This window comes from Hibiscus syriacus, unplaced genomic scaffold (assembly GCF_006381635.1).
Source record: "Hibiscus syriacus cultivar Baekdansim isolate YM2019G1 unplaced genomic scaffold, ASM638163v2 tig00111005_pilon, whole genome shotgun sequence".
NCBI classification, from domain to species: Eukaryota; Viridiplantae; Streptophyta; class Magnoliopsida; order Malvales; family Malvaceae; genus Hibiscus; species Hibiscus syriacus.
Window position 1 is genome coordinate 819,230 of NW_024062949.1, and position 11,325 is coordinate 830,554.

General features: G+C 37.0%; 2 protein-coding genes across 2 annotated transcripts; one reads left to right on the top strand and one right to left on the bottom strand.

The window, feature by feature from the left end:
• Window positions 1-931: 931 nt before the first annotated feature.
• Window positions 932-1,698, top strand: LOC120149518. Its single transcript, XM_039162279.1, has 3 exons — window positions 932-1,068; window positions 1,266-1,345; window positions 1,469-1,698. Exons 1-3 carry the CDS (start codon window positions 932-934, stop codon window positions 1,696-1,698), a joined length of 447 nt encoding a protein of 148 aa, XP_039018210.1.
• A 221-nt stretch (window positions 1,699-1,919) lies between these two features.
• LOC120149424 lies at window positions 1,920-5,318 on the bottom strand. Its single transcript, XM_039162212.1, has 4 exons — window positions 4,469-5,318; window positions 4,223-4,377; window positions 2,591-2,659; window positions 1,920-2,511 (listed from the first exon to the last, which is right to left on the bottom strand). The coding sequence occupies exons 1-4, from the start codon at window positions 5,151-5,153 to the stop codon at window positions 2,110-2,112; spliced, it is 1,311 nt and encodes a 436-aa protein (XP_039018143.1). The 5' UTR covers window positions 5,154-5,318; the 3' UTR covers window positions 1,920-2,109.
• Between the last annotated feature and the right edge of the window lie 6,007 nt (window positions 5,319-11,325).

The window sequence follows — 11,325 nt, forward strand, 5'->3', positions numbered from 1 at the left end:
AAGTTTATCCTAAAAGATGTAAAGAGTGGGGAAAAAAACTTTTTCAAACATTAGTGATCGATTTGTTATAAATCGATGACATAGTGATCAATTTGTTACTATTAAAACTTTAGTGGAAAAAATAAAAATATAGTCAAATATTAATGACTATTTATATAATTTATCATAATATAAGGTTTCACGTATTTATGAAAATATAATTTTTTAAGAGGTTTAGGGGTTAAGAGAGAGTATTATTCTTTTTTTTCATGTGGAGATTTTGTGTTTAAATAATTGTGCACGAGTGTGTGTTCATTATAAATAATTAAAAAATATTATAAATAAATATTATTTTATTATCATCACTATTAAGTATATAGTATATAGTATGTGAGTCTACTATTAAATTTTATATTACATCATGAAGTCAAATCAATATATATATATATATATAACATGAATCAAATTACCTCAGTGATTAGAGGAATGATTGTTTTTTCTTTAGGTCTTGAGTTTGAGCATTCCGTGATTAGAGGAATTATTGTTATTTATTAAGGTCTTGAGTTTGAACACTAACAATTACAACATGAATGATTGAGTATTTATAATAGATATTACTTTATAATCATCTAGTTTAATAAATAAATAAATAAATAATGTGTTTAATCTTGAATGGTCCACCGGTGATGACGGGTGGACTTATCTAACCCGGAATTAGAAATAACACGTTTCCCATAAGGATAAGGTGGGTGTGGAAGAGGATGTACTATGAATCCAACTAAAACAAGGCCTAGCTTGTGCCCAACTTATTGTCATTTTTTGATGTTTAATTTAGTTAGGCTCACTCCAAAAGCAACTCGATTCTCCTCCTTAAATTAGCATCCCATCACGTTTTGGGGATCGGATAGGCCAACTGCTTTCTTCATGGATCCGTCCCTATCCACTGCCGAAAATGCCGCCATGGCAGAACTCCGTCACTCACAACGAACCTCCAAGTGGAGCTACGAAGAAATGGGTATTATGGGATGTGGAGGTGGTGCATGTGGGAGAGTATTCCAAGTCTTTGAGTTTCCCTTCATTGTTTATTAGGTATTTGTTTTCACTTTGGAGCTTTTCATCCGTGTCCACTTAAGTTTTGGAGGCCTTGAGCGATGATAGTTTACTGTCAATCCCTTTGTTACCAGTTTCAGCTGTCAATCCCTTTGTTACCAGTTTCAGCCGTGTCATCATTGAAGTCCCCAAGGTCTACGGTGGTTACGATAATTTACCTTTGTTACCGGTTTCAGCCTTGTCATCATATTGAAATCCCCAAGTTTTACGGTGGTTCAACAGGGTTGCCGAAATTGTCAGCCGAATGGGTACTACGGTTTAACACCTTTTTCTACCTTTTCTCCTTAATTAGATAACTTGGATGACAAGAAAACATGGCTGCCCTTAAAATGTTTTGCATTTCCTTTCAGCAGGTAAACTCTTAACAAGCATGGGACAGGAATGGATTTGTTCCTTGATGCCAAAGTTGTGCATCTCCATAGCCACCATGACAAGTATCTCTTTGTAAAGGAAGACAAGGTCCAAAACGGATCCTCTGAAAATGCCCAACGGACTGTCGAGTTTGTGCCTGGAACACACATCATCCGCCTAAAAAACTCCTACAACAAGTACCTTACTGCCTCAAACCAACCCTTTTTACTAGGCATGACAGGAAGAAAAGTGATCTAGACACCTACTAGGAATCCCGACTCAACTGTTGAGTGGGAACCCATTAGAGAAAGGTCTCGGGTAAAGCTCAAGACTGGGTGCGATAACTTTTTTGGGAGCAAATGGAGGGTTACCACGGGAATAGTCGGGTGTCCAAAACGGAATCACGGGTATAGTCAGGTGAGTAAATACATAATTTACCCTAAATAATATTGGTGTATGGCCGCAAGAACAGAAATGTTAAACACAAAAGGAATATCACTAGAACTTCCTAATCAATGATTCCAATAGTACCTAACGGCCAAAAGAAAAGTTTAAATAAGGTGCCCAGGATTTGTACCATATCAACATCAATGATCAACCAACGGTCAAACAATGTTTTCCATGCAAAAAAAAACATTTTCATCGCCCTAGCGACACCGAGCAAAGATGTTATGAGGCCACACCGACATCAGCCGCAACATAACTACCATTCTGGACTGCTGACCTGTGATTGTTGTAAGCATGGCCACCTCCCCTGCCACCTCTTCCCCTGCTGTTATAGTAGTTCCTAGGATAATAGTTGTCGGACTGATCATAATACTGGCTACGGCCATTCTGATGGTAAGCGCTACCTCTCCTTCCACCGCCCCTGCCACCTCTACCATTAGAATAACCCCTCCGGCCACCCCCATTACTCTGACCACCTCTTTGGTTCTGATATGTTCTTCGAGGGACATACTGTTGATCACTGGGTTCAATATCTCTCTGATTATGCTCCACATCTTCCTGTAGTTTGCCATTTTCCTGTTGAACTGGAACATCCTCAGTACCATTTTCTATCTCATGTTCATTCTGCAGAGCATAAGCCTTCCAACATTAAGACAAATAAATAAGATCCAACAAATATAGCATTACAGCTAACTGAAGGCACCTTGTGAAGCTCATCTGCAGCACTAAGTTGACTAGTTTCAAATTCTTGAATATTTGATGCATCTTCTTCCTACATCAAATATGAAAAGTAATTTGAAAAAAACACATAATACCTATTGGAATCATACAACTAACAGGAAAAACAGCTCAAAATGAACTATAAATGTGTAGATCAATGCCGGAAAAAAAACATGTATACTACCAGAAACATCAAGTTATAGACAACAAACACCATGCTCTGATTTCTGAATTAAAAATGAAAACAAAGAAACACCACACTCAAGTGCAATTCATTCAACTTGTACCTTTATTTTAGAAACCAACACCAATGATATGTCATTGCTACTATAAATCCTTAATATACCGCAATTTAGCAAAATAAGCTAATTGGTCCAAAGGCTTTATGCTAGAGAATCAATTTTGAAATATCGAACATACAAAATGTAAAACAAAATTGTACACCCAGGAGATGCAGGCAACCTCTGTCAACATCCAAACCGGTTTATACCAGGTGTGAAGAACGCAATTGGAAAACTAAAGCATTTACATTTACCCGAAGTCCAGAAATTTAACAAGCATTCAATAATCCCTAATGGGTATTATCAACCTTCTTGTCACCCAATTAGGCTTTCATGTTTAGGAGTTGCTCATAGTCAGCTTTGGAGATAAAATGTAGAATCCTAGAAGTCTGTATATATACATGCAGCTTCTTTCAACTAATGAAATCTATTTCAACAGATGCATTAGAAATTGTTGATGGTTGTTAACATACCCAATCTCAGGCATGATTTCCAATGAAACTAGAAACAATGTCTAGAACCACCTTACATGTTCTCTTATTTAACTACAGCACAAAAAATTAAAATCCAATATACAAACCATTACTCAACCTTGAGTCATCTCCCATCCATAAATAGGGAATCCTTCGTATAACCCAATTCCTAACGCAAACCAATTGCCCAGTACATTAAACTTTTGATCAATAGTTACTATCTAGTTCTATTATGGTAGCTTTTACTTTACCCTGTACTTCAATCATCAAATAATTCCTATCTAGTTGTCCTAGATTAGGTATTATCATTAACAATACCAAGAACCTTACTCAAGCAACTCCCCCTCCCAAGAATAAAGGGGATTTGCTGACACAGCTAGCAATTCTCACCTGTGATCCTAGCTTAGGCATATTAAAAAAAGAGTAATAGAGTTCAATAATGTCAACTTCTGAAGGATCTCAACAAACATATTATTAATATTTACTTTCAATTGGAAAGACAAATGATCTACAGTTTCAGATAACACGAAAGTACAGATGATATAGCACACAGTGCTTGTTGTGTTTAAACAATCTTTCATGCATTCTCGAACATAGATACATAGGAATTATTTGATGATTGAAGTACAGGGTAACAAGGTCCTATTAGTATTCCTCAAACACTCACAAATAATATAGTTAAACTCTCATGCAAAATCAATAACCATGACTTAACAATATACAAAACAGATACAAGCAAAAGATTTAATGGGGTGCCCACATTATTAAACTGAGCTATAAAAATATCCTTTTCAATCCCAACAATTATTAATTCATAAACAACTAACCACGTTAGTATCTAAACTAAAAATAAAGTGTTACCTTCTGCTCGTATCGGCCAATTGAATCTTCGGCCTGAGATGAAGCATATGCCCCAACAGTAGCAGCTGCCAATTTAGCAGGAGCTTTCATCTCTGGCATGATTGTGAAGTATTCTAAATCCATAATCTTCTTAAGCCTACATCTCAACTCAGCATCTACAATAATAAGAAGGGAATCTAACAGATTAGGAAACAAAACATTAACAATAAAAAGGAAATTAAATAGATGATTAGAGTGAATTATTACAGGAGACGGCGACGGTGGGGTCAATAAGTTGATCGGAGTGCGAAAGCCAAAGCTTGGCATGATGAATGCAACGGTACAAAGCGTTCTGGTGAGATAAACAAGAATCAGCAGGTCGTGAAGTCAACAGTCCACCCAGCATCGAAATCGAATCCAAATCTTTCTCACTAAGCAGATCAGAAGCATCATCGGTAACGTAATCATAAGTTAAGCAACAGCCTCTCTCGTGAGTCCTAGTCAACATGATGGAAGTAAAATCGTTATGAGACTTGACATCGAACAACGACCCAATATAAAGCAGCTTGAGGAGATCCTCAACGCCACGGTACCGGGGCTCATCGGAATGCTGTTCTTGAACTTGAGTGGTTTCCCGCTGGTGTTGAGAGGTAGCTTGTTGAGGAGAAATAGTTTGACACTGTAAGGCGAGTGAGATCTCTTCGGATACGGCGGAAGAGAGAGGCTGACGAAGCTTCTCGAGTTCGTCGATGAGGGCGGAGACGGCGGGTTTAGAACGGAAGACTTCTTCCTGTTCTTTGTTCAAGGGCATTCCCTGGGAGACGGATTCTTCCATCTGGAGGATGCGGTTGTATTTCTTGCGTAGGGCACGGAGTCGTTTGTTGATGACGCCGAGGACGGGACCATCGGAAGAAGCGGTGACTGTGGCATTAGAGGAAACATATGCTGCCATTTGAGGGGTTGTCGATAATGATGGGTAACCAGATACTGGAGAGAGAACCACCGTGAGAATTGCGGCAGCGTCGGAGGTTTGGGAGGAGAAACGGCGGAGGGTTTGGGAGGAGGAGCGGTGATAAGGGACTTGTGGTAAAAGAGAGGGAAACTAAAAGGTTTAGTTTAGTGGTGTTGATTTCTGTAGTATGGGGTTTTTGCTTTAAGTGGAGAGAAATTCACGGCGTTTTTCCCGAAATATCATTTTTTACCGTTAATTTTTCCTATCAGATACCCTTTACATTATTTTTCTCGATCTAACACTCTTTATAATAAATCGCGCTCACTACAACGTGTTTTACGCTGATCTAACATCTCACCCCTCCCTATAAATACCTCAATTCTCAATCACTTTCATCACACCAAATCCTCTCAACTTCTCTTAAATACTCTTATATTCTATTTTAACTATTTAATATATATTTTATTATATTTAATATTTTATTTTTAATTTATTTAAGTATTTAAATTTTTTAATATTTTATTTATTTAATTTTTTTGCATATATAAAATAGAAGGAGGTATACTTCGCTTGGATAGAAATTATATATCGCGACATTTTGCTGATACGATAATATTTTAACGTTTTAATATAATTTAAATTATTAGTAATAATTTATTTATTTATTTAATGCATGATTATTAGTTTAAAAATTAATTTTTGTAATTATTTAATTTTAGGAGAGAGACCGTGTATTAGATCCTTTTATTAGGAACTTTAAGTTAGTGATACCTAGCCGTGTCTTGCCGTATTTAGTAGAGGTTGAATTCGGTCACATAAGTAGATATGAGGGTCACTGTAAGATAGAAACAGACCTTATTGTTGTCTTAGTGGAGCGATGGAGGCCGGAGACCTACACATTTCATCTTCCGTGCGGAGAGTGCACGATTACACTTGAGGATGTTTCTATGCACCTGGGGCTTTCGGTGGACGGAGATGTGATATCGGGGATGGCTCACGGTTCATGGACTGCTTTGTGTCGGGACTATCTACCCGGGAAAATTTAATGGTGGTCGGATACCGTTAAATTGGTTAGATGCCAATTTTCGGGAGTTGAGCGAGGACGCCTCTGATGATGAAGTTAAAATGTATGCGCGGGCATGCATACTACAGTTGATAGGAGGGTTGCTGATGCCGGACAAATCGCGCTACCAAGTTCACTGTATGTGGTTGCGACATCTTGGCAACTTTCGTATGGCCGGATCACTCAGTTGAGGCTCGGCAGTTTTGGCTTTCCTGAACAGGGAGATGTGTTGAGCCACTGACTACAGGAAAAATGCTATCGGCAGATGTCTCATGCTGCTGCAGTATTGGGCATGGTATCGATTGCCCTTTTTATGTCCCTTTGTCAAGAACACATTCATATTTCCGCTACTATTAAGGTAATTATAAAACTAATTTCGTATATTAATCATTTTATACAGTGTATAATAAATTTTGTTTTCCTTAAATAGGTGGTCTACTGATAGGAAAAATCATCAAGAGCTACCTGATGATTTAGAAAAAATTAGGGTGCTAATCGATCAGAAGACTGACACACATGTATGCATTTTAATGTTTAAAAATCGATTTTAGATTATAGTTGTATAATTAGATTATTATTTTGATAAAAATTATATATATTTGTTTTAGTTTGAATGGGTGTCATATTCTAATGATGATGTGAGGATGGTGATCCCACCTGAGTTGAGGGGACCATTAGATGTTTGGATGGCGATTGTCCCTTTGATCTGTTATGCGATCGTCGAGTGGCACTCCACTGATCGTGTGCTCCGACAATTTGGTTGTTGTAAGATGCATCCTATTCGCCATGAAGTTTGACAATGTCATTTTGTTTTGCCAACCAAGCTTTTTTATAGGAAACAGTGTATCCATACTGCGATTGTATAGCTGAAATCAACACATCAACAACTATATGAGAGCTTGCTTTTACCATGGGCATGATGACTTGTCATATCACTTCAGAGTCTAAGTTAGGATGATCTTGGTTGACCCCTCCAGCACAACATGTGTGAGGACCGTTGTATAATGTTAGTTCCCATCTGTTGTTTTTTCTCTTCCTCTTCCTCTTCCTCTTCAATACGCGAACCATCCAATTACATCCGTTTTCGCGTCGGGCACAGTAGCATACATATTTTTCTATCGTGGAGCGATCGACTCTCGATTGAACATAATTACGGATATTATAATTTTTTATAGCCATCATCACTTATTCTTTGCTTGAAAACTCCATGCCTAAAGATAACTCACTATTATTTATTGATGAGTAACATCCATAGTTACCGAGATGAGGCATATCCGTAAATTCTGGCCCGTACATTTCATAATAATCAGCTTCATACATGTGTGCTGGAGGGTCAGTTTGTACCACATTTAATGGAACTTCATCTACATTATCATCATCGTCGGAGTTGAATTGTGGTGATTCTGGGTGAATGAATAGTCCTGTCTCAGCACCATCCACACCAGGCTCACGAAGCGGTTCTTCTGGTGGAGATGATGGTTCCTCCATGCTCTCCACATTTAGCTCGAAGAACCTATTACTTGCACGTCTTCCCCTTGAACTAGAAGGCATATCGACATTGAGATCGAAAAAGCTCGCAATGGAATGCCTCCCCCTGGAGCTTGAAGTCATCGTGTCAAATGGAAACTGCACAGATTGTTGCGTCGATGGCATCTCCATATTAAGGTCAAAGAAATTTGCAGATGAATGCCTTCCCCTTGAACTGGACGCGATGTTGTCATACGGATTGTTCGTGAACCCACCTCGGTACATATAATAAGGAGTTGCAGATGAATGTCTCCCCATTGAAGTTGATGTGACGACACCATGATGTGGACTTCCAATTATGACATTAAAATCATTACACATTACTGTAGTCGGGCTGTCAACTTGATCAATTTGTTTAGCTAGCCCATAGTGAGAGCTTAATGACTAACCCCGAACAACACGCACTTGAACAAACTTTGCATATATCTCAATATCGTCGTCTGAATAATTACTTTGAGAATCAGTCAACATCATCATTGTTCGATAGTCAAACATTGTATAAGTTAATGGCAACAATGATGTTGGAAATCTGTACTGCAACGACGACATTCTTCTACTACTTCCAACATGAACCTTTCTCGAAATCTTCGTTATCAGCTACTCAAAAGTTATGTTTCTCTTGAATGATATTTTAACACGCTCATTTGATACGAAAATAAAATCAGTTTCATCTTCTCGAATTTCTCCATCAAAATAAACAGTAGCTGAAAGTCGCACCATTCTTAGAGTTTAAAAGTGCGACAATATTATATCTGCAAAAAAACAACTGAAACAAACCTGATAAAATAAATAATATATGAACGAAAATATAACACTAATTTTTTTTACACATAAACATAAATAATTTAAATATTATAATTTTATATTATTACCTGCACCGCAAAAATATTTCGACGTATGCTCCCGCTTTTCCCTTGAGCTGACACATAAATTAATTGAAAACAATTACTATAATATTTTTTCAAATAATCATAATAAACAATAAGTATAATAAAAAAAATATTATAACAAAATTACCTTATAACGAAAGATCGAACGAACTTCTGAATCAAATATAAGAGGATTGTCGGGTGTTATTTACTAGTTGAAAGGATTTTTGTATTAATTTCTCGGTTGAGTGGGAATTGTGAGAGAGTTTACGGGGAGAGGGTTATTTATAGTCGAGAGAGGATGCTTTAAAGTCGAGAGGTCTGGGTGAATTATGCAAGGCGCGGTCCCTGCACCGCGCCTTGTATTATGCATGTCTGATAATTGAGCATGTGATAATTGAAAAGCGCGGCCCCTGCCTCTCGCTATAGCCCTATGTGGCGTAAGGCGCACCCCAGGGTCCGCTCTTTAGACACATGTGTCCATGTCAGCGTAAAGCGCGCTGTAGGGGTACGCCTTACCCTACGTGGCGCAAGATCAGCGTAAAACGCACTGCAAGGGGCGCGCCTTACTGCAAAGGGTGTTATATCGGGAAAAATAGCCTGAAGGGTGCCTGACAGGGAAAATTAATGGTAAAAGGTTATATTTCGGGAAAAACACTGAAATTCACCTCGGCTGAGTTATGTATCCCATCTCATCAGCTTAATTTGAAGGGTAAACTACGCCAACGATCACTAATTTTTGGGTTAATTTTATTTTTACCATTAATGTTTTAAAAGTCATAAATCGATCATTAATACTATCGTTTGTTATAAAATGATCCATCGACGTTAACGTGTGTTATTGAGAGTAACGAAATACTGACGTGGAATGTTAAATTGATGATCCGACAGTGTTTTGCAAAACCAGATGACCACACATGTTAGCCATTTGACTTCCTAAGATTTTAACAAAGAAAAAAGGTTTGAAAATAAAATATCTTCTTCCCCGTATGAGAGGGTTGTCTTCCTCCTTTAATCTTTTGCAATGAAATACACAAATGAATGATAAATCATAGAATGAAATGAAAACAAGGTACCAGGAAATAGAAAGTAAAGAAGGAATGAAGAAGAAGCAAGGGAGATGATGGGCATTAAAAGCAAAAGGGTAAAGCTACAAATCAATAACTCTGCCTTCAAAAAGCTCATGAGGTGGAAACCCCTGCAATAGAAGAAGAGGATGCGTCATTGTTTTCACGTAAACACCATCTTTTCTGAAAACAAACTCTCTCTCTACCTTCTTTTCCTCTCCGTTTCCCAATCGATATACATTCAAGCTTCTGATCAACTCTGCAAAAAAAGGAAACAAGAAGAATCTAAACAAACCCAGAAAATAAAATCTGTAGAGGGTAAGGGATAAAGTTATCTTCGTTGATGGTATTTTCAAAAATAAAGAGAGTTGTACCCAAAATCCTTGATTGAAAAAGGCATGAAATCTGAGAAAAGCATATCAACAGAGATGGATCCTGGAATCTGGACGTTTTGTAGATGTCGATTGCAAAAAGAAATACGCCACCTCTTTTTGGTAGGACGTTTTGTAGATGTCAATGGGTTTGCCTTGGAGGATATCTTTAGTGAAAAAGAAATACGCCATGTCGGGTCTTCCCCATGGGCCGTAAACAACGAAGAATCTAAGTCCGGTGAAGGAGAGTGCGTAGACATGGTTATAAGTATGAGCGATTTCCTCGCTGGTTTTCTTGTTGCGGAATACGGCTATCAGTTAGAGCAAAATCGCAACTGATAGTTTGAGAAAATAAAAAATGAAGATAAAGAAGATACAAATTTTACGTGGAAAACCCCAAATAATATAGGGTAAAAACCACGGGTAAAGCTAAAATAATTTCACTATGAGAAAATAGGAATTACAACTTCTCTCGATCTAACAATGAGAAAACAATAACAATTCTCTCTTGATAAAAATGAGAAAACAACTCTCAAGAAAACTCTCTAAATTCTCTAGTATTGGGAGAAAACTAGAATGATTTGAGATGGTTTTGAAGCTAAATGGGTTAGGGTATTTATAGTCAAAGCTTAAGGACTAATCTTGTAAATACCCTAAAGTACAATAACTAAATGTGTAATTATTGTAATACTCCAAAAATTTAGATAATGACCGAAATGCAAATTTGGAAGGTTGGATGGTCAAAGTAGAAAATTGGGAAAAAGTTTAGGAAATTAAGTGATAATTTCCTAAAAAGAATTTTATTCCATAAATAGATAGTTTACTCTTGAGAGTGGAGTTTTATAGAGATCATATTTTTGGGTTTGGAATTGTGCAATTTTTCAGATTTGATCGAATTAGTGGAATTTAATGACTAAATCGAAATGATTTAAAAATATGAGGATTTAATTAAATTAAATAATGAAAGAAGAGGATAAAATATGATTCATGTTTAAATTAGATGGTAGAAAAAGATGATTAAAAGGATATGTTGGTTATTTGCATTAAATTGAATTTAATATTCAATTAATGGGGGTTAGGATAAGAGATAAGATGAGGAAGGGAATTGGAAGTCAACCCTTTCATCTTCATCTCTTTTTGCTGTGGAAAACTCTCCCCTTCAGCTCAAAGGTAAGTTTTCAATTTAATGGTTATTTCCTTCAATTTTTGATGGGGATTGAAACTTTGTATATTATATAAGCTAAATGAAGGTTTAAATGAGATTTAAAACTAAGT